The sequence below is a fragment of the Mus caroli genome, unplaced genomic scaffold (assembly GCF_978045245.1).
Source record: "Mus caroli unplaced genomic scaffold, Mus_caroli_1 scaffold_2, whole genome shotgun sequence".
In the NCBI taxonomy this organism is placed as follows: Eukaryota; Metazoa; Chordata; class Mammalia; order Rodentia; family Muridae; genus Mus; species Mus caroli.
The window spans coordinates 141,730,559-141,754,266 of NW_028227257.1; the positions used below are offsets into that span (position 1 = coordinate 141,730,559).

The window sequence follows — 23,708 nt, forward strand, 5'->3', positions numbered from 1 at the left end:
TGTAATTGGTTCTTTTTGCAATGCTGGTTTTTTTTTTTTTTTCCCGAGGTAATTAAAGAAATCCTGCTTTCTTACAAGCTTGCATCCAAGCTTAGGATCTTTCCTGCAGCCAAACTGCTTGATCTCTACAATTTGAGATCGAGTCCCTTTTGAAGGGTGACATCAAGCCGCATTCGAGGTGATTCAGAAGACTATGAGAGAGCTGCTTTGCCCTCGAACTTCTGAATGTATCTGGAGAAAGTGCTGCGCTTGATTTTGGTTCTGGAGCGGTGCGGAGGCGGAGGAAATAGCAGGTGTCTGGGAGGTGTCTGGGATGCGGGATGCCAGCCAAAGAGAACCTGCAGGCAGGTGTCTGGCGCCGGAGATGTAAGTCCCCCGTTCTGGCACACGGAGGCGCTCAGGGCTCCTCTCGCTCTGCTAGCAGTCTTTAAGGCACCTCTGCTGCCACCTGCAGTCTCAACCAAACTCGGGGTGGGCCACGCGGGACATGACGGCCTAAGCACCCAATCAACGATCGGATTTCTAGATACCCTGCCGTTGTGGCCAATAGAAACCGAGGAGAGGCGAGGAGGGGACGGGCCCGAGCCCCGAGGCAAGCCTGGCCGGGGCGCGAAGCCCTCCTCCCGTCTCTCCGCCTACTCCAGCCTCCGCCGCTTCAGCTTCCCGAGCGAGCCCTGCGGCCGCCGGAGCATCTCCCGCGGCGGAGCAGGAGCCGGATGGTCAGAGGAGCCCGGCAGTCCCAGCAGCCGCGGAGTCGCCTGGCCCCCAGGTGGGGTGGGCTGCGTGGCGAGGCGGAGGCTAGGGGCGAGGGGCCCAGAGAGCGGGCCTGGGGCTGGCGGCCGTGGTGTCTAGGCGCCGAGCCCTGAAGGGGCGGGGGTACAGGCACTCAGCATCTCGGGGGCGCCAAGGGAGAGCAGCGAGCGAGGGCGCGCTGGGCGAGAGCGGAGGGCGCGCGCCCCACCGGGGAGCCAAGGAATGCGGGGAACCGGGTCTGAGGGGCGGGGCCGTGTCTGAGGGGAGCTAGGGGGGCCTGCGGCTCTGGGCAGACAATGAGGCCGACCTGGCGGGTGGTTGGGGGAGCCGAACGTTTGGGGCAGGGAACCGAGAGCATTCGGGGACCAGTGAGTCCCGGTCGCTTGGTCGTGGGAGGGAAGGAAGCCCTGCCTGTGGGGTGTTTGTAAGGTCACGGGTAGGCAGAGCCAACCTGTGGTCAGCCTGTGGCCCCCGAGGGTGGTACATGAAGTGCCCCACAAGCAAGGCAAGGCAAACGGTGTGTTGTCTTAGTTACGGGTCTCATTTGTTTGGTCTGTAGACTGTCTGGCACAGTGGAGAAACCACCCCGAAAACGGAAAAGCAGGTAAGGCAAATGCCTTCCTCTCTAGCTTCGTGTTTTTCCTGTTTGCTTGGCTGCCCCTGTGCTGCATAATTACGTGGTAAGTAGATAAAGTTTCTTATTTAGGTCCTTTTTTTTTAGTAAATTCGACAGCATGGAAAGGTATTCCCTTTGAGAACTTCAGATTACCACCACCTTCGACCCCTTGCAGGTATATGATAGGGGAAATGGGGAAACATTAAGAAAGCCCCACTTTCGACTTTAGTCTTAATTTCAACTTTGGCATCTCTAACGGAGATTGTCATTGAACAGCTACTGTGTGCCAAGTGTCGTATACCAATTCTCTGTATTATTTTCTGTGACAGTTTTGCAAAAGAGGGAACTGAACCATAGAGTAGCCAATACTTAGCAAACAAAGATCACACATCTAATAAATGATAGAACCAGGATTTGAATCCAGGTTGTCTAACTGCAGAGTTTATGTTCCTTGTACTGTAATGCTTCTAATACATATACAGTTGAACAGAGTCCCACTCCTGGCTTTCTCTCTCTTTTTCTTTATAAAGTCTAATAAACTGAAATGGTTAATAGGAAAGTAGCCACTGAGGACTTACATAGGCCGCAGACAACTGAATTTTTCCTTAGGCAATGAAGAAGAGTATTCATCCCACAAATATGTTTTAGTGTATTTCCTTTGTTAGGACTACATCACAATTTTATTTAATTATTTGAAGATTTCCTTTCTTTACCTACATTGGAGTTGAGGAAGTAAGCTACAGTAATGAGGTTGCGGCCAGTAGCACCATTTCATAACTAACACTTTGGACGTTAATATACAGATAAGCTCAATCATGGATACAGAATGCCAGTGGTGGGAGTGGGCAGTTGCCAAATAGCTTTGCCACCTTTTAGGCCTGCATGTCTACTCCCAGACTCACATAGCGCTACTGCACACCCACAAGGTTGGCTAACACACCTGAGGAACTGAACTTTTTATAGATCAGTATGTGTTTTTGTGTGCAGGTGAGTGTTTGTGCGTGCATGTGTGTTCATGTGTGTGTGCCCTGTCTGTGCATGTGTGTGCAGGCGAATGCACATACATGCATGTCGATGTGAAGCAGTCTTCTCTTGTGTCTGGAGGCAGGCCCTGTCACTGAGGCTGGCCCTTTCATTGAGGCTGGCCCTGTCACTGAGACCTGGGGCTCACCATTTGGCTAAGCTGGCTGCTAGTCAGCCAGTAAGTCCCTGGATCTATCTGCCTGTCTTTACCTCAGTACTTTTAATTTTCAGGGTAATTTTTTAAAGTTTTTACATTTCTCATTTTGTATGTATATGTAGTGTGGACATTGCATGTGAGGTCAGAGAATAATTTACAACAATCAGCACAAAAATATGAATGTGAGGGTCTCTAAATTTTAATGATTTCCTGATAGGATAACAAGATGTATTGGAGTAAATAAACTTAAATTTTTATGTTTATTTAGTGTGTATGTGTGTGTTTGCCCGCATGTATGTATATGTGCATGCATGCACAAGCATGGAAGGCAGGGACAGTTTGCAGGAGTCAGTTCTTTCATCATGTGGGTCTCAGGGATTGAACTTGGGTTGTCAGACATGGCAGCAAGTGTCTATCCACTAAGTTGTTTTGCTGGCCCAAATTAAGTAATTTTTGTTATTACTAAAATTATTTTCATAGCAGTTACTGCTTAGCCTATTGCTCCTTTGTAGACTATGCAGTAAACTAGAATTCCTATGGTCTGAAGTATGAATCTATTTGTCCTTCCCTCTGCCCCCCCTCCCCCCACCTCTCTGTCCTATCACCAAGAGTGGTTGAGTCCACTACATTTACACATATGTATGTGTATATATATATATATATATATATATATATATATATATATATATATATATACATGCACACACACAAATAGAAATGTATTTTTAACTTTTTCCAGTGGTGGTAAATAGAAAATACAAATATTACAAGGTTGTGTTACTTATTTTTTATAATGGCTGTAGTTTATTTCTCAGTTACCCTACTGCCAGACTCTGGGGTAATTGAGTATTACCTGACTGGAGTTTTTTTTGGCCTCTAATCTTCAATTTATTTACTGTGATCATTCATTTATTTCTTTCTTTTTTTTGGGGGGGGGGGGGACAGGGTTTCTCTGTATAGCCCTGGCTGTCCTAGAACTCACTTTGTAGTCCAGGCTGGCCTCGAACTCAGAAATTCGCCTGCCTCTGCCTCCTGAGTGCTGGGATTAAAGGCATGTGCCATTACACCCGGCTGATCATTCATTTCTCATGTAGGAGCCCCATGTGTTTCCTCCTTGTTGAATATAATTCAATTTTTTTTTTTTTATCCTAGCTGTGGCAACTGAGGACTGTCTGTTTCCCTTCTACCTCCTTTTCTAGCCACTGGTTAGTCCTGTAGCCATAGAAATTCTCTTTGATAGATCTGGTGAGCCAAGATGAGTGAATTGCTGAATGTGTGTTCTGTTGGCCATTTCCTGAGCGTGTCTTCTCTTTAATTTTTACACATGATTACCCTTTCTTTCTCAGCACTCTGACTCCACTCCTTTCTTTGAGACTTAGTACATGCATCACATCCGCAGTGAGGCTTTTCCCCATTCTCTTCCCCTTCCCTGTGCTCTCCTCTTTTGCTCCCAAATTTTCATGCGACGATCCTGGCTGGATGTGGATACACCTCTTGTCACATGTATGCTGTGAGCTCATAAACTACATGGCTAAAATAATGTACAACAATGTTCACTCTGTACATATTTCCCAATCCATCCCCTCTGTGTTGTTCTGCACAGTTCTGTGTATCATACAAAGGTCCTTTCCCATATGTGTTGTCTTGCTTGGCATGCAGGAAGCCTCGAGCTTAATCCTTAGTACCAGTACAGGCGGGAGTGGGATCCTTTCTGAGCCTGAGGGTGGGAGGATGGGCGGGGGGGGGGGGGGGAGGCAGAATTAGTTCAACAGGCTGATGGTCACAAAATCCCTGGTGTTGTGATTAGCACAGTATTTTCTGTATGCTGTAAGTTCCAGGTGAAAGAAAACTCATGAAATCCAGTACACAGTGTACATTCTTAGTGCCTGTAGAGTCCGGAAAAGGGCTTCGGATCTGGTGGAGTTTAGACAGCTGTGAACAGTCAAGTGGGTGCTGGGAATTGAACCTGGGTCCTTGGAAAGAGCAGTCAGTGCTCCTATCTGCACATCTCCCCATCCCACCTTTCTTTAGTTTTTATTAGTTTTTTTCAGAATTTTGAACAATGCGTTTTAATCATATTCAACCCCTCTCGGCCCTCTCTCTCCCAGACTACCCAACTTTATATGTACATGCCTCTCTGGTTACTTTTTACTTTTTATTTTCCCCCAAGTGCAGTTTACACTGCTGTATACTTTTGGACCTGTGGCCTTCACTGGAGGGTGGTTTAGTTACCAGATGCTGCAGCCTTGAAGAAAACGTATTCTCTCTAACAGCAGCTCCTTAGCCAGGCATAGGACTTGCTGTCCATCTACATTTTCTGTGCTGGAATTTTATCTGGCCTGAGCATATCCAGGTCTTGTGCATACTGTCTTAACCGATTCGAATTCAGGTGTACACTGTCCTCTACCCAAGGCTCAAGGTCCATAGCAAAAGAGGAAGCAAAAAGATAGTAAGAGCCATAAGTAATAGCTGACCACAGGGAAACTGTTTCTGGATACAGCAGGGCAGTCCTCGATTTTTAAAAATTAGTGTATTTTGGTATCTCTGAGTGTTTTCCAGCATGTGTGTATGTGTACACATGAGTGCCTGGTACGAGAGGACGTCAGAAGAGTTCATTGCACCCCTTGAACCAGAGTCACAGATGGTTATGAGCCACCATGTGCGTGCTTGGGATGGAACTTTATTCCTCTGCACGAGCAATAAGTGTTCTTAGCCACTTAGTTATGTCTACAGCCCCACCCCAGTCCTTTTTAAGACATGTATAGTTGAGAGAATTGTAAATCAATTAAGCCAAAGACTATTTGAGAGAAAAAGAATAAAATTAAATCTGTAACTCTGGGTTGGCTGTGCATTTTCTGGAGTACGGTGAGTGAAGAAATTAATCTTCTACATCAGTGATGTCTAACAGTAAACATAAATTGCTCAAGAGAAGTACAACCTTTTCTTTTCTTTTTTTGGACAGGAAGACCTAAGATTGATTTCTCTCACTGATTTACCCACTGGGACGTTAGCTTTTCTTGATGATAGACCTGGGAGGGGGGGTGTCATTAAATAAAATATTTTTAATATTGCTTTAGAGATTAAGCCCAGGACCTTGTGCATACTGTGTCAGCACTGTACATCTGAGCTACACTCACAGCTCATAATGAAGTTTTTCAGCAAGGGTCTTATGTACTTATATAGATATATTTTCCAGACTGACCTCAAATTCAGTAATAGCTATGGATGACCATGAACTTCGGATTTTTTTTTTTTCTTCCATCATCTAAATGCTAGGATTACATGAATGTCTAACATCCTAGTTTTTATGGTATAGTGGCTTGAACCCAAGGCTTCATACATGCTAGGGATGCATTCCACCACCTGACGTATGTCCCCAGCCCTCCATAGTGAGTTCCTAAGGGTTATCCCTCAGAATGCGTGTCAGTCTAAGCTGAACAGTACCCAAAGGCATCTGCTGTTTTTAATTTGAAACTTTCATTTGCTCATCCTAGGTCATCTTTCTACATGGTACCATGATCAAATACATTTTACTTTGTACTGAGAGACAATGGCTCAGTAAACTAGTGAGCTAATAAATAAGTGGCTGGTGAAACAAGTTACTGTAGGCCGGGATTGAAAGTTATGTAATATTACTGTGTGCCCTGGTAGGTGGGTGAGACTGAAAGGAGTCAAATTTGGAATATTGATCTCTCTCTGGCTTTGAAAAATCTGTTAGTAATGTTTTGGTTGTGAGGTAGAGAAGTTTTTCAGGTCCTATATAGAACAAAGTCCAACTTGTATGGGTAGAATTCACATTGCTGAAATCTAGTCAGTTGTTAAATCCCCAGCATGATAGATAGATAGACAGATACATACATACATACATACATACATACATACATACATGCATACATACAATAAAAACCATATCTGGATGGTTTTTGAGGGCTTTTAAAAATTTATTTACCCAGCACTCGGGAGGCAGAGGCAGGCGGATTTCTGAGTTCGAGGCCAGCCTGGTCTACAGAGTGAGTTCCAGGACAGCCAGGGCTACACAGAGAAACCCTGTCTCGAAAAACCAAAAAAATAAATAAATAAATAAATAAATAAATAAATATAAAAATTTATTTACATCAAAGAAAACCAGGCATTTTGATGATATAATTTTTAAAATTACATTTATTCGTGTATGTGTGTATGTGTGTGTGTTTGTGTGTATTTGTGCATAGCAAGGTGTGAATGTGTAGGTCAAAGGAAAACTTGAGGTGGTTGGTTCTTCCCTTTCCACCACATATGTCTGGAGAGTCAAACTCCCGTCATCAGGTTTGGCAGCAAGTGAACCATTTCACTGGCCCAAAAGATGCCTTTGTTACTTGAATTATTTAGAATATCCTGTGACTCTTCCTTTTTCTTAGGATTAATTTTATTTGTGTGTGCATGTACATACACATGGCTCACATGCAGGTTAGCACCCGTGTAGGTTAGAAGAGGGCATTGGATTCCCTGGAACAGGCAGAGTGAGTGAGCTGAAAACTAACTCAAATCCTCTGGCATCTGTGCTCCGACTGCTGAGCCATCTCTATAGCCTGTGGTATATGCTCTGACTGCTGAGCCATCTCTATAGCCTGTGGTATATGCTCTGACTGCTGAGCCATCTCTATAGCCTGTGGTATATGTCATTTGTTTGAGATACAAATTGAAATACTTTTCTATTCTAGGTTCTTGAGATGTAGACATAGTGATATATGCCCATGCTGGGGAAAACTCTTATTGATGGGGAAAATACACTGTAATATGAGATAATGTGTTGGTTTTGTTTATACAAAGGATTTTTAGTAACTCTGCTTATTGGTAGGGAGGGTGATTCCAGACATTTGTAGGCCCTGAAGGTCTGGAAGACTAATTTTGTTGATAGTGTAACTGCTGGAATGAATAGTAGAGATAAACCTAAATAAAAGCAATGCTTCTCACCTGTTAACGGTTTGGATCTAAAATGTCCCCTAGAGCTTCATGTGTTGAAGGCTTGGTCCCCAGGGCAGCACTGCTGAGAGGAAGAGAAACTTTGAGTAAGTGATTGGATAGTGAGGACTCTGACTTCCTCAATAGGTTAATCCGTTGGTGCATCCATAAATTGATGCACTATTAGCATGGGTATGGACTAGCTGAAGGGAATGGGTCCTTTAGGATGCTATATCCTATCCCTAGCTAACACGAACACATCAGCTAAAGGAGATTTTTGTTTCTTAAGGAACATTTGGCAGAGTCTGGAGGCATTTGGTTGTAAGAGCCTTGGGTGCCTAGTGGGTGGGGGAATGCTGCCTCACATTGTGCAGTACCATGGCAGCTGCCTTGGTTACCTAGCTCAAATGTCAGCAGTGCTTACATGCCTGTAATCCCAGGCCTCAGCTTAGCCGCATATACACAGTCCCTAGATATAAACAATAAAACATTTTTTCATAGTCAATAATGCTGAGACTAAAATTCTGAACTAAAATTTGAATTTTAGTGCTTTTCCATAACTTTTGGAGCTGGTTAAGAGCACTGACTGCTCTTTCAGAGGTCCTGAGTTCAATTCCCAGCAACCACATGGTGGCTCACAACCATCTGTAATGGGATCCAATCTTCTGGTGTGTCTGAAGACAGCAACAGTGTACTCACATACATAAAATAAGTAAATAGATCTTTAAGAATATAAAAAGTAATAGCTTTGAGAACTTGAACAAAGTAACCTCTGATTTTGCTTTCTCTTTCCTTCCTCTATTTATTTATTTTTTAATAGGATCCGGCTAGATAGTCCAGGTTAGTCTTGAACTTTTTGTTGTTTTGTATTTGAGAAGAGGCTCTCTGTGTAGCCCTGTCTGTCCTGGAACTCACTATGTAGACCAAGCTGACCTTGAACTGCTTGCCCTGCTTCCTGAGACATGTGCCACCATACCCAGCTCTGGTTTTGAGCTTTTGACCTTCTTGCCTCAGCCTTCAGAATGTTGGGGTGAAAGATATATCACCGTGTCTGAACTTTTATGTTGCGGAGGGCCCAAGTTCAATTCTCAGTACCCATATGGTGGTCAGTATCATCAATATCTCCATCTCCAGTCCCTGCTCTGGCCTCCACAGGCACCAGGCACACACCGACATGCATAACACACATAAAACACACATAAAAATAACATAAGTCTTTTTTAAGAAAGCCTATTATAGGTGGGCAGCAAGGTTATGGAAACCCTGTTATAGGTTTCAGATATTATTTGAAAGCATTCTTAGTTTGAACTCATATAAGCAAACAGTATGTAAAGAACAAATTAAGCTAAGTCAGATATAAGAGTGGGCTATGAATGACTTTCAAAAGGATAGATAGCCCAAGATAATTTGACTGTGGTCTGTAATAGAATTAACTCTCTACTGTAGTGGTGAGTTTATGCTACACCACTTTGGCTCCTGGTGGATTGCACTCCCGCACCCACCCAGGAGCTATCTTTGGATCTGCAAATGAAAGACACATTAGCTTATTTTTTTTTTTTTTTTTTTTTTTGGTTTTTCGAGACAGGGTTTCTCTGTGTAGCCCTGGCTGTCCTGGCACTCACTTTGTAGACCAGGCTGGCCTCGAACTCAGAAATCCGCCTGCCTCTGCCTCCCGAGTGCTGGGATTAAAGGCGTGCGCCACCACGCCCGGCTTTAGCTTATTTTTAAAATGCCTTGGCTACCTCAAAGTCTGTGCATTCCTAAACCTTCCCCTGCTACCCCAGGCCCAATTGGGGAAGTGACCAGTGGCCACCCACCCAAAATTCTCACATGGTTCATTGGCTTTCTCTCCTGCGCTCGCTTGATTGCTCGATTGCTCGCTCCCTCCCTCCCTCCCTTCCACGCTCTCCTCTTCCCTCCTCCCTCCCTTCTCTTTTACTCCCTCACTCCTTCCCTCCCCCCCCACCCCCACCCCACACACAACTCTTAAGTGCCCAGCCATTGGCTTGGCTGTTGGCATCTTTACTGATCAATTAAACACCAATGGGGACAAGGACCTTTAGCGTTTGGACACGTAGATTCCGGATTGGATCAAAGCATTAGAACCAATCTCCGATAGTCTACAGTCAAATAGTTAAGTCATTTGGTCTTGTATAATTTTTAACACAGGTTCAGATTTTCATTTTTTCTTTGGATTTTGCTTAGGACTCTGGACGTGTGGGTTTAGTCTTTTTTTGCTTTAACATATGCTTTGAGTAAGTGCTTGTCTACTTACTAAAGGAGGATCTAGGGAACTGGGGTTGATCTGGAAATGCACTGGCTCCTTTAAGAGAGCCTGCTTCTTGCTCCTGGGATTTCCATCTTCCCCCAGCTCAGTGCCCTCTGGGGCCAGAAGAGGGTGTCAGATCACCTGAAACTGTAATTTTAGGAGGGCGTGAGCTACCCAGTGTGGATGCTGGGATCAAAACCTAGATCCTCTACAAGAGCAAATGTTCCCTACTGCTGAACCACCTCTTCAGCCCCTGAAAAATACTAATGTTTGGTTGATCAGCTTACTTGGAACTTTCTTTGAAACCACCAAGATTCATACATGGGTTAGACAGTATTTAAGCATATAGAAGGTATTAGTCTTAACAAAACCAGGTAGCCAAGACATGTTAATAGTATTTTATTCTAATAAGTAATAAATTCATATAAATTAAGTTCTTACCTTTTTGTGCCCCAATTCTACTATACTGATGAGAAATTGACTCTCACTGATTAATGATGCGTTAAGTATCTTTTGTTAGGATTATATAAGAATTTGAGGAGCCATGAGTAACCAAAGGAAAGGTAGAAGGTTAGTTTTTAGTGTGTGGAGCTATAGTTTGAATCTTGAGTGTATCTTCAAAGTCTCTGTTGAAGATTTGGTTCTTATATAGGTGATGGAACCTAGAGAAAATGGAACTTAGTGGAAGGAGCATGACCCTGTAGGGGACATTGGGATCCCGAGCCCTTCCTGTATCTTTGCTTCCTGGTTCTGTGAGATGAGTGTGCACTCCTGTTGGGATAGCCTGTGCTGCAACCAGCCCAAAGTGAATAAAGCCATGCAACCATGGACTGAGTACCTCTCCCTCTCTCCCTCTGTCCTTCTCCCTCTCCCCCTCTTCCACAGTCCCTCTCTTTCTGTGTGTGTGACTCTCTCTCCATCTCTGACACACATAAACCATAGATCAAAGTAAATGTTTTCTCCTTTTAAATTAAAAAGTTGGGTGATTTTTTTTGTCACAGCAATGGAATGCTTGACTAACATAGGTCTTTGGAGTTTGATGTCTCTAATGGTTATGAGCAGCCTCAAGACACAAGATCCTACGGTTCTAGCCTGGGATTTTAGGGTCTGGGTTTTTGCTCTCTTTGCTCATTTCCCTCTGAGATTGTGCTGTTTGTCTAGAACCCCACTGGGAAGTATGTTTTTAGACCTACTCTTTTTATGGCATCTCTAAGGAATCCCTTCACCTCCTTGATAATTTAACCTTTATTTTTCTTATACTTTGTACCCCAGCCTGGCCTGTATCCCTGGTGTCAGGATTAGAGTTGTGACAAACAGACCTGGCACCCTCTGCTCTCTGAGCACAATTTCCTCAAGGAATTTACATTATCAGGAAGCAAACATAAGCCTCTCTTGGGAAAGAAAGATTTGGGAATTGATGAATATGGTGAGAATAAAGTTAAAATGAATGCATTGGTATCTTTCTTTTCTTATTACTTACTATTTTTATGTACTTTTTTATTTTATTTGTGTGTATATATATTTTGCCTACATGTATATCTGCACCTACATGTATGAATGGTGCCTAGAGAGGCTGGAAGGTGTTAGATGGCAAGGAACTGGAGTTATAGACACTTTTGAACCACTATATAGTCCTGGGAATCAAATCCTCTGGAAGAGCAGCTAGTTTTAACTATTGAACAACCATCTCTATAACCCCGCCCCTTGTTGATGTCTTTATCCATTTTTTGTTATTTGTTTATTTGGTTTTGATTTTGGTTTGTTTTGAGATAAGATCCTGCTTTGTTGCCATAGTCGTAAACTCATCAGCTCCTTGGGTTCTGCCTCACTCACCCTCTGGAGTAGCTGGGATAAAGAGTACCACTATGCCTAGTTTAGCCTCTTTTATTTTCCTTGGATTCTATAAGTCTCTCTGGTGACTTTTATAGACTCTTTTTAAAAATTGTTTGATGTGTAGAGTTTTTGTCAGGCCTGGAATTGAAGTTACCCATGAGTGAGCTGCCATGTGGGAACTGAACTCAGGACCTTTGGAAAAGCAGCCAGTGTTCTTAATTGCTAAGCCATCTTACCAGCTCCTCAGTCTTAGTTGGGGTTTTAGTGCTGTGAAGAAACACCATGACTGGGGCAACTCTTATAAAGGAAAACATTTAATTGGGGCTGGCTTACAGGTTCAGAGGTTTAGTCCATTACCATCATGGCAGGAACCACAGCAGTGTGCGGGCAGACACCCTCCTGGAAGAGGTGCTGAAAGTTCTACATCTTGACCCACAGGCAGCAACAGGAGACTGTGTACCACAGAGGACCTAGCTTGAGCATAGACCTCCATAGTGACACACTTCCTCCAATATGGCCACATCTACTGCAATAAGGCCATACCTCCTAATAGGGCTACTTCCTGTAGGCCAAGCTTTCAAACACTTGAGTCTATTCAAACCACCACCCCCTCTCTGGTGATATTAAAGAGGTGTATGCAGTGTCATTCTTATTTTCTCTGTTTCTTTGGAAGATGAAGCTTAACTTTCCTCTCCTGGACTGTGAGCTGGATTTGGTGGAACGATTCTAATGACTAGAAAAGACAGCCAACTTGATAAGGCATCACTTCCCACGTTGGGTATAAAAAGACTGACTCTTCTCTCTCCCTGTCTGTCTCTGGGGGAGGTCATGTTGTGAGACGTCTCTAACTTGATGGGAACTAGGATGTCCATAGGAATGTCATGTGGGAAAGACACTTAACCTAGCAGCCACACAGAGTGAACCTGCTAGCAGCCCTTCTGTGACCTGCTGGATGCCACATGAGTGACCTTGGAGTGAATCTCTTAATCTCAAAGATGGGAGGAGAAAGACCACCAACCCAAATCATCATGACCAGTGTACTCAGCTGCCTCCCCCTAAGACAAGGCTATCGCTCAGGGGTAGAGGCTTTCCAAGTGGGGGATTTGGCAGGAAAAGAGGGTAGGGTTACAAGTGCAGAACAGAACAGGTGATCAAAACAAGTAGTCAGAATAAGGTAATCATGGGTCATATGACCCTTTGCAACAAAGGTAGATAATTTTTTGAAACATGCCATTCCTGAGCCAAAAAATACAGAATCGTTTATAGTTAAGGTTACAGCCCAATTCTTGAAAAACAGGAGTGAACCTAGATTGTCTTTACTGTAAGATGGCTTTTAAACCTAAGATGGATACAGGCTGGTTCTTCAGATCCCCCTTTGTGGATGAGTGTTGAGATATCTGTAGTCTGGCCAACAGCTTAACTCAGTGTTCTGGCTAAACATGGGCTAGGCTATTTTACCCTGTGATTTTCCTTGGATAGTCTCCTTTCTTCCAGCACTGGTTCTCTTGTAACCAAAGGACTCAGCCTCTTAGTGCTCTTTATTCTGGATAGGTGTGTGATGGGCCAAGTGCATGTGCACACACATGTGAGGATAATGGGAAGTGAAGAAGGATGGCAATACCTGTGTGTTTAGAATAAGAGAAAAAAGAAAAAGTATGTATGTTTTGAAAGCAGATTTTTCTTGCGGGTAGAATCGGTGGAGCCTTGGGCACGCTAAGCATGGATCTTTACCTGGTGAGTGGCTCCATCCCAGAGCAACGCTCCTTCTTTATGGCTTTGAGGGGCAGTTCAGTGGCAGGTAGTAAAAGCACATCATCTTCAGAGCTGACTTGTCGCATCACAGTTTTTGTTCCACAGATTGGGAGACAAGTCTCTGCTTATGTTAGACCGTCGTATAATTGACCTGTGAGGAGTCCGTTTCCTCTACCTAGTTCTTAGTACTTGTCACCAGATTTTTTTTTTTTTTTTTTTTTTTTGGTTTTTCGAGACAGGGTTTCTCTGTGTAGCCCTGGCTGTCCTGGCACTCACTTTGTAGACCAGGCTGGCCTCGAACTCAGAAATCCGCCTGCCTCTGCCTCCCGAGTGCTGGGATTAAAGGCGTGCGCCACCACGCCCGGCTTGTCACCAGATTTTAAGGTTTATTTTATTTTTTATTTCTTACTCCCTATGCAGATGACTTTGAATTCCTGATGCTCCTGCCTTATCAAATGCTAGGATTACTGATGTGAACCATCATGCCCAGCTTTAGGTTTCAGAATCTTTTCAATGCCATTTTGGCTGTCTGGGAAAGTTAAGAAATAAGACAGTGAATCCCAGCATTCGGGAGGCAGAGGCAGGCGGATTTCTGAGTTCAAGGCCAGCCTGGTCTACAAAGTGAGTTCCAGGATAGCCAGGGCTATACAGAGAAACCCTGTCTCAGCCCCCCCCCCCAGGAAGAAAGAAAGAGAGAGAGAGAGAAAGAAAGAAAGAAAGAAAGAAAGAAAGAAAGAAAGAAAGAAAGAAAGAAGACAGTGATGATAATGAATTTTATGTGTCTACCTGATAGGACTACAAGTCCTCAGATGTGTGGTCAAACAGTCTCCTGTCTGTGCTTCTGGATAGGATTAAATCTTTTTTTTTTTTTTTTTTTTTTTGGTTTTTCGAGACAGGGTTTCTCTGTGTAGCCCTGGCTGTCCTGGCACTCACTTTGTAGACCAGGCTGGCCTCGAACTCAGAAATCCGCCTGCCTCTGCCTCCCGAGTGCTGGGATTAAAGGCGTGCGCCACCACGCCCGGCTGGATTAAATCTTTTTTATTTTGTTTGCTTGCTTGCTTTTTGAGACAGAGTATTGTATATCCTAGAGGACCTGGAATTCAGTATCAGTTCTAGGCTGTCCTTGACCTTGTGGCCATCTTCCTTCCGGTCTCTTCCTCTCTAGGAGTGGGAATACCAGATTGTGATATTATGCCTGGCCTTTGAAGTGAGCATTTGCATGAGTAGATCGTAAAACTCATACCCTCAGTTAATTATTTGAAGACTTAAACAGAATTAAAGTCAGGTATAACTCCTGCCTGAATCCTGAATTTGGATTCAGTCCAAAACCTTGGCTCTTAAGCCTGTTTTTGGCCCTTAGATTATTACCCCATCAGCTCTCCTTTTTTTTTTTTTTTTTTTTTTTGTCTTCAGATTGGATTAGTGCCATACCTATTGGCTCTTTCAGGTCTCTAGTTTGCTGACTGCTGATCGAAGATTTCTCAGACAGTGTTATATGAGTGAATTCCTTCTAGTGTGTCTGTCTGTTCTGAGAACCCTGCAAGTACATACGCCCAGTCACCTTGTGGCCCTGCTTTCTGTCACATCCCAGGTTTTCCAAAGTGTTCCACAACCTTTTATAGCTTCCATATTGCTAGCTGTGAGTTTCCTTCTACTGCAGTCGGCTTTGAAATAGTCATCTTCACCACAGACTAAGCAAAAGGAGTGGTGCACGGATCTTCGTAAGCCTGGCAGCTGTTGTGGAAACACTTCACTCTAATGCCAGGTACCTCTTTGTGAAAGAAAATGTCCATCAGTGTACTCTGTCCCTATGATAAATAGCTGAGATGATAACTAGGTTAAAAAGACCAAAGGGTTTTTGTTTGTTTCCCTGCTCACAGGTTTGCTTATTTCAGTCTATGGTCACCTGTCCCTCTTAGGGCTGACAACATATGGTGTGATTATGTGTTATAGCAAAGCTGCTTACCTCATGACCAGGAAGCATGAAGGCAAAGTGAAAGAGGAGTCCCACAGTCCTCCTACCTAAAGGCCTTCTAAGTGTCAGGTGTGTACCAGCATTCCTGGCAATATAATAACTATTTCAATGACAATTCTACGTTGTTAGCTTTTTCTCATCTTTATTTCTTAGGCTACCTTATGTAATTTTTGTTTGAGATGCTTGTAGAGTGTGTTTTAGTTACTTTTCTATTGCCATGATGAGACACCATGACCATGGCAAGTTATTAAAAAAAAAAAAAAGTGTTTTATTTGGGGCTCATGGTTCCAGGGTTAAGAGTTTATAACTAGCATGGCAGCAGGGAGAAATGGTGCCAAAGCAGTAGCTGAGAGCTTATGTGCTTATCGACAAGAAGGAAATAGCTAACTGGTAATGGCATGGGCTTCTGAAACTTCAAAGCCCACTCTCAGTAATATACTTCTTTAACTTGGCCAATCCTCAAAATTCTTCCCAAACAGTTCCATCAACCAGGGACCAAGCATTCAGATAAATGAACCCATGAGAGCTAGTCTTCTTCAAATCATCATATTCCATTCCTTGGCCCCCATAAGCTTATAGCCATATTATCATGCAAAATGCATTTAAAAGTCTCCATAGTATTTCACAGTCTCAACAGTTTCAAAGTCCAACGGCTTTTTCTGAGACTCAAGGCAATCTCTTTTATTTATTTATTTATTTATTTATTTTTGGTTTTTCGTGACGGGGTTTCTCTGTATAGCCCTGCTGGCTCTCCTGGAACTCACTTTGTAGACCAGGCTGGCCTCGAACTCAGAAATCTGCCTGCCTTTGCCTCCCAAGTGCTGGAATTAAAGGCGTACGCCACCACCGCTCAGCTCAAGGCAATCTCTTAATTGTAACCCCTGTAAAATAAAAATTTAAAAGAAATTACATAATTTTAACATATAATGGCACTGAATATACATTACCATTCCAAAAGGGAGGAGTTGAGATATAGCTAGGAAATACTGGACCAAAGCAAGAATGAAATACAACAAGACAAATTTCAAATCCTGTAGCTCTGTGTCTGATGTCAGGGAGCTTATAGTTCTGCCCTTCAAGCTTTGCTGACTGAAATACATTTTTCTCTCTTATTCTGGTTCCACTCTCTGCCTGCAGCTCTCCTTGACAGACATCTCATGGCTCTGGCACCTCTAACATCTTGCTTGAGGTCTCCAGTGAATCCAAGCTTCGCTTTCATAGCTTCACAAAGTGGCCTCTCAGGGCCTGGATGCTCTTGACACATGCCTGGCCTCAGAGGCTCTCTGTAACATCTGAAAAAGATTCCAAAACTTTTCTCTTGTATCCTTCATGACTCCAAAGCTATCAAGTTGTCTACTTTAGATGGAGTCCTGTCTCCTCTTTGAATTACATTGACCTAAACTTTCCTTTGTAGTTGCTTTTTGGAAGAGAAAATACCTTGGGCCTTTTTCTTTCATTGTTGCAGGATTACCTGCGTGGGGTCTGCTCCCCACCCCACCCCAGGGCACCATTCCTATTCCATTTCCCATCATGCCTTTCCTTACATTTTTAGCATAGACCTCTGCTGCATTACATCTCCTGATGCTCTTTTGCCTCAGGCTGTAATGTGTGTGTGTGTATACATACATACATACTTACATATATATGTATGGCAATAGCCAACTCCCTGCTACCAACTTTTGTCATAGTTACTTTCTGTTGCTCTGATAAGACATCATGACTAAGGCAACTCATTTTTAAAAAAATGAAGGAGAAGGAAGAGGAAGAGGAAGAAGAAGAAGATGTTGTTGTTGTTGTTTCAGTGTCTCTGGTTTTATGTGGATTTCCTTGATCCAATAAGACTTGAGCTTTGTACAAGGAGATAAGAATGGATCAATTTGCATCCTTCTACATGATAACCACCACCATTTGTTGAGCCAGCACCATTTGTTGAAAATGCTGTCTTTTTTCCACTGGATGGTTTTAGTTCCTTTGTCAAAGACGAAGTGACCATAGGTGTGTGGATTCATTTCTGGGTTTTTAATTCTATTCCGTTGATCTACTGTCTGTCACTGTACCAGTACCATGCGGTTTTTATCGCAATTGCTCTGTAGTACAGCTTGAGGTCAGGCATAGTGATTCCCCAAGAGGTTCTTTTATTGTTGAGAATAGGTTTTGCTATCCTAGGTTTTTTGTTGTTCCAGATGAATTTGCAAATTGCCCTTTCTAACTGTGTGAAGAATTGAGTTGGAATTTTGATGGGCATTGCATTGAATCTGTAGATTGCTTTCGGCAGGATAGCTATTTTTACTTTATTAATCCTGCCAATCCATGAGCCTGGGAGATCTTTCCATCTTCTGAGATCTTCAATTTCTTTCTTTAGAAACTTGAAGTCCTTATCATACAGATCTTTCACTTCCTTAGTTAGAGTCACATCAAGTATTTTATTTGTGACTATTATGAAGGGTGTTGTTTCCCTAATTTCTTTGTCAGCCTGTTTATTCTTTGTGTAGAGAAAGGCCATTGACTTGTTTGAGTTAATTTTATGTCCAGCTACTGCACTGAAGCTGTTTATGAGGTTTAGGAGTTTTCTGGTGGAATTTTTAGGGACACTTATATATACTATCATATCATCTGCAAATAGTGATATTTTAGCTTCTTCCTTTACAATTTGTATCCCCTTGGTCTCCTTTTGTTGGCGAATTGCTCTGGCTAGGACTTTAAGTACTATATTGAATAGGTAGGGAGAAAGTGGGCAGCCTTGTCTAGTCCCTGGTTTTAGTGGGATTGCTTCAAGTTTCTCTCCATTTAGTTTGATGTTGGCTACTGGTTTGCTGTATATTGCTATTATTTTGTTTAGGTATGGGTCTTGAATTCCTGATCTTTCCAAGACTTTTATCATGAATGGGTGTTGGATTTTGTCAAATGCTTTCTCAGCATCTAATGAGATGATCATGTGGTTTTTGTCTTTGAGTTTGTTTATATAGTGGATTATGTTGATGAATTTCCGTATATTAAACCATCCCTGCATTCCTGGAATGAAGCCTACTTGGTCAGGATGGATGATTGTTTTGATTTATTCTTGGATTTGGTTAGCGAGAATTTTATTGAGTATTTTTGCATCGATATTCATAAGGGAAATTGGTCTGAAGTTCTCTTTCTTTGTTGGGTCTTTGTGTGGTTTAGGTATCAGAGTAATTGTGGCTTCATAAAATGAATTGGGTAGAGTACCTTCTGTTTCTATTTTGTGGAATAGTTTGAGGAGAATTGGAATTAGGTCTACTTTGAAGGTCTGATAAAACTCTGCACTAAACCCATCTGTTCCTGGGCTTTTTTTTTTTTTTGGTTGGGAGACTATTAATGACTGCTTCTATTTCTTTAGGGAATATGGGACTGTTTAGATCATTGATCTGATCCTGATTTAACTTTGGTACATGGTATCTGTCTAGGAAATTGTCCATTTTGTCCAGGTTTTCCAGTTTTGTTGAATACAGCCTTTTGCAGTAGGATCTGATGATGTTTGGATTTCCTGAGGTTCTGTTATTATGTCTCCCTTTTCATTTCTGATTTTGTTAATTAGGATACTGTCCCTGTGCCCTCTAGTTAGTCTGGCTAAGGGTTTGTCTATCTTGTTGATTTTCTCAAAAAACAAGGAGCTCACATCCTTATCTGAGAACAGGAGATGGAGCTAATTGGGAATGAAACTTCATTGACTTTTGAAACCAGTCATACACCTCCTCCAACAAGGCCACATCTCCTAATCCTTCCAAACAGTTCCAACTGAGGACCAAGCACTCAAATATATGAATCTATGGGTGCTGCTTTCATTCAAAAAACCAGAAGATTCTCAGAGATCAGTGCCTTAGCCTCACCATCTTACATATTTCTTTACATTTTCTCTCCTTGGAATCCCGCTAAATTATTTAGATATATTTTGATCCTCAGCATCATACTTTTAAGCTTTATTAGGTGAGACTGGAATAGCCTTCAGGATTGTCATCATTAGGAGGTATCATTCTTTACTACTGAAGCAAGACATTGTAAAGATTAGAGGACTTTCCCCACCTGGCTGGAGGAAAGAGGCAGTATGTGGGCTCCAGCATCTGTTTCCTCTAATCTTGTCAAGTGTTCCGTCTTCTGACACTTCTTCCACTCTTGAGCAGTGTGTTGAAAGGAACTTGCACAGATAGGGCTCCAGCATTTTCTCACTGTGTAGATTGCATATGGGAGTCTTGCCCCCTAGCTTTGGGGCTCCCACACACTCAGTTTCAGGTTTTTAACCCAGGATATCTTAGGGCTTTTCTGGAGTTCTTTCCTATGCCAGCCCTGGATGTGTTGGCAGAACAGTGAACTGGGACATTGTTTTTTAATCTTAAAATTAAAATGAACTTCTATCTGGTTGTTATTGTAGCATTTGGAAATTGTAGTTTAGTTGGTCTCATTCATTTTTGGTTCAGCCATATGTGGAGTGTTCCTTGTCTTGTTCTTTCTTTTTCTTTTTTTCTATTACTGTTTTAGAGTATGTAGTTTAGACTGTACTGAACTTACTGTGTAACCAAGGTCTGAGCTTGCTATGCAGCTGAAGATGACCCTTCTGTCTTTACTTTCCAACTAAGATTACAGGCATGTGCCATCTTCCAGCACAGAAATGGATTGAATGATCTGCTTCTGTGTGTCTCTGTGTCTCTGTGTCTGTGTCCATGTGCATCTGTTTGTCTAACTGGTTAATTAATGTTTTGTTTTTTGAGACAGTCTAATGTAGCCAAAGCTGGCCTTTAACTGCTGATTCTCCCTCATCTGAAAGCAGTGTATGGGTATTACGAAAGCATCCCTAGGCTAGCCTTAAACTGTATCTGAGGATAACTTAATTTTTGATCCTCCTGCTGCTTCTTCCAAAGTGCTGATATTTCAGCATGTGCTACCACACTTGACCTGCCTTTTTTCTTCAATGGTTGTTAAGCACGTTGCCTGGTTAAGCTATGTACAGTTTACATCTTGGAAAATTGTAGGATTGTTGACTTTGCATTTGCCTTTTTTTCAGCTTTGATCCAGTGTGCTTTCTATGAGGACAAATGGCCTATACATAGTCACATATTGTGTAATGAGCTCATCTTTCAGTCCTGTACTTTAGACTATGTTGTTACCACCATACTGTATATGTTTAAGTTGTATACTCTCAGTCTACACCTAGAATCCCAGCACCTAAGAGGCTGAAGCAGAAAGATTAAGATTTGGAGACCAGCCTAGGCTATGTAGGGAGACATGTCTATAAAAAGACAGTAATTTAAGCAAAACAAAAAGTTTTTATTCTCTTTGTCCTTTCCTATGAGGACAGACTCTATCTGAAAAAACTTTGGATTAACTAAGGCCAACTAGATGACTTGAATTAAGTTCAAACATACTTGGGTTTATATTGAAGTTTTTAAAGGAAAGACTAGTTTCAGCTGTAGTTCTTTGTAGTTCTTCTAGTTTTATTAAAACCTTTATTATTTGGGGGGAGAGCAGTGCCACAGGTGGAGGTCAGAGGACAGCCTGACCTCTGTCCTTCCTTCTTGATGTGAGTTCTTGGGCTTGAATCCAGATCCTCAGGTTTGTGTATCAAGTGCCTTAACCAGTTGAGCCATGTCTCTGGCCCTTTTTCAGTTTTGAATTCTCATTTACTTCTTTTGCAATGGGTTATTATTAGTGGGGAGAGATGTTGGGATTAAAAATAAAATGAAACTAATGAATTGAAACTATGGGTCTTAAATATTTTCAAAGGGTTTTATTTATTTACTGTGTGTGTGAGTACATTCGTGTGTTTGTGGGAGATAGGAGTGAGTGTGCACATACATATGGGTGCAGATGCCCAAGGAAGCCCAAAGAGGGTGTCACATTTCCTGGGACTGGAATTACACCCAGCTTGAGCTACCTTGGAAGTGCTGGTGCAGGTCCTCTGGAAGTGTAGCCATTGCTCTTAACCACTGAGCCATCTCTTTAGCCCACAAAACAGATCTCTTAAATAACTTGGCAGGTTGGAGATTTAGCTCAGTAGGCCCTTTAGCTCCAGGCTTGGAGTTGAAGAAAGGGGTTAAATAATCAAAGTCTGGTCATATGGTTCAGTGGCTAAAGGCATTTGCTACCGAACACGATGACCAGAGTTCAATCCTCAGGACCCAGAGAGAAGGAGAACTGAATCCTGCAGGTTTACCTCTAACCTGACATATGTGCCATGGCACTCACATATGTGTGCATGCACACACAAACAAAAAAATATAAATAAATAATACAAAATAGAATTTACAAAACTAGGTGAATTATGATTCAGATTTTTGGAATTATACCAACAGAACCGTTGTAGTATATATGAATTTAACTTTGATAACTTGAATTTATTGCTCGTCTTTACCAGACTTTAATGTCAGTGCTTCTGTTTAGGAGATTACTTTGCAATATTTTTCAGAATTATAAACTGGTGAGTTTAATTCAACATAATATGACTGGAGTTCATGCTCTTAGAAGCCACCATGTTTCAGAAGCCTTCCTAACATTGAGGAAATGTAAGCTTAGTGGTTAGTTTGAATCGTTGGTTGGTTGGTTGGTTGGTTGGTTTGGTTTGGTTTTATTGAGCCAGGGTCTCTCCATGTAGCTCTGACTGTCCTGGAAATCAAAGATCCACATGCCTCAGTGTTCAAAGTGCTGAGACTAAAGGCGTGTGCCACCACACCCTGTGAATTTGGAAATGTTTTATTTAGGAATAATTTAACTTTTGTGTCATCCGTAACTAGTAGCTTACAGAAGAAAATGCTCTTAGATTTCCTCCCTCAGTTAAATACACTATTAAATTTTTCTGCTTTTCAGAATTTGTGGGTTTCATTTGTTTTCTTTAGTTGCTGAGATCTGACAGCTAGAATTAAAGTAAAATCTTTTGGGAGGTTATTAAGTTACTTGGATTTTAAAGCCTGAGCTAAGGGCTGGAGAGGAGGCTCATTGGTTTAGCGGCCATACTGCCCTTGCAGAAGCCCAGAAGTTTGGTTCCTTCCCAGGCATGAGACACCTCATAAACTCCTATAATTTTAGCCTCATAATTCCTATGTCAAATTCTGATCTCTGTCAGTACCTGCACTCATATGTGTGTACACACACACACACTTCAAAACAAACCATTTTTAAAAACAAAGCTGGCCCACCTCTCTGAATCCCAGACTGGTGAGTTTCGAGTTCTGGGCAGAGGCCTGTCAGAAACTACCCAAGTACCTCAGGTCTGACCTCCAAGGGCTGCGCTCCAGGAAGCTGCCTGCCTGCGGGTGGAGTGAAAAGCAAAGGCTACCGCTGTGATGCTGTGTGCTGCACGGGCTCTGCTGCCTCTCAGCTGTATTGCTGGAACCTGCCAGACACAGGACAGACACACCCACCAGAGAGCTTCCTTACTGCCTTTTGGGAGCTCGTTCTTTTTGTTTTGTTTTGTTTTGTTTTGTTTTGTTTTGTTTTGTTTTTTGAGACAGGGTTTCTCTGTGTAGCCCTGGCTGTCCTGGAACTCACTTTGTAGACCAGGCTGGCCTCGAACTCAGAAATTCACCTACCTCTGCCTCCCAAGTGCTGGGATTAAAGGCTTGCACCACGTCCTGCTGGGAGTTTATTCTTATGAGAGCAGAACCTCTATGAAAGAAGAAGGTAGACCCCAGAAAGGAACAAGCAGCAAAGGATCGCCTGAAAACTGGGAAAGCCACCCAAGAACTGATTCCTATTGAAGATTTTATTACCCCTGTGAGGTTCTTGGATAAATCAAGACAGCGACCTTAGGAGGAGTATTAGAGAAGAGTGAACAGAGCTCTTCTCTGAAGAGGTAGGCACTGTATAAGCAGCAGGAGCTGGAAAGGGATTCCATCAAAGCTGTGCTGGACAGGAAGCCCTGGAAGAGCTGAAACTTGACTCTACAGAGCTCCAAAGCCTGACACCAGCCTATTCCCCTTTGAGAAAGAAGGGCCACATTACACACCACCTATCTCTAACGACCAGGCCCCTGAAGGCAGGTACAATGATATCACCAAGGTGTACACTCAAGTAGAATTCAGAAAATAGAACTGAAAACTGCTGTCCTCAGAACATGCTGGCCCTAGGAGTCTGGACTAGCAACCTAAAGTCTACTTTGCACAGACGAGTCATCCTAGGAACAAATAAAGGGTAATCAAAAGCATCTGTTGTTTATTTATCAATATGAAGTCACCTAAGTTTGACTGGGGTTTTCAGATGCTGGTAAACCAGTGACAGACAAGAACCATACAGTGGGGCTGTGACTGGAAACTAAAGATTTCAGTTGTATTCTAAACTGTTTGCAGAAGGCATGTAACAACCCAAAGGTGAAAAGCATGCTGGCTAAGTGTGACAGAGGAATCTGGACCTTGGCTGGGGGCAGCTGCAAAATTTCCCA

The 23,708-nt window shown here is 42.6% G+C and overlaps 1 protein-coding gene and 1 pseudogene across 5 annotated transcripts in view; both read left to right on the forward strand.

Annotated features, from left to right (window-relative positions):
- The first annotated feature begins 605 nt into the window (after positions 1 to 605).
- Scai (suppressor of cancer cell invasion) overlaps positions 606 to 23,708 on the forward strand; it is a 120,202-nt gene continuing 97,099 nt past the window's right edge. For 4 of the 5 annotated variants that reach the window (XR_003835591.2, XM_021149052.3, XM_021149060.3 and 1 more), the window contains exons 1-2: positions 629 to 769; positions 1,313 to 1,357. Coding sequence is in view for 3 of the 5 variants with exons in the window: in XM_021149052.3 (XP_021004711.1) it covers positions 717 to 769; positions 1,313 to 1,357 (98 nt within the window). In the remaining 2 variants the exon portion in view is untranslated. Of the gene's footprint in view, positions 770 to 1,312; positions 1,434 to 23,708 lie in introns of all 5 variants that reach the window. The other variant, XM_085834946.1, reaches the window with a different exon arrangement.
- On the forward strand, positions 22,609 to 23,359 carry LOC110289301 (large ribosomal subunit protein mL40-like; annotated as a pseudogene).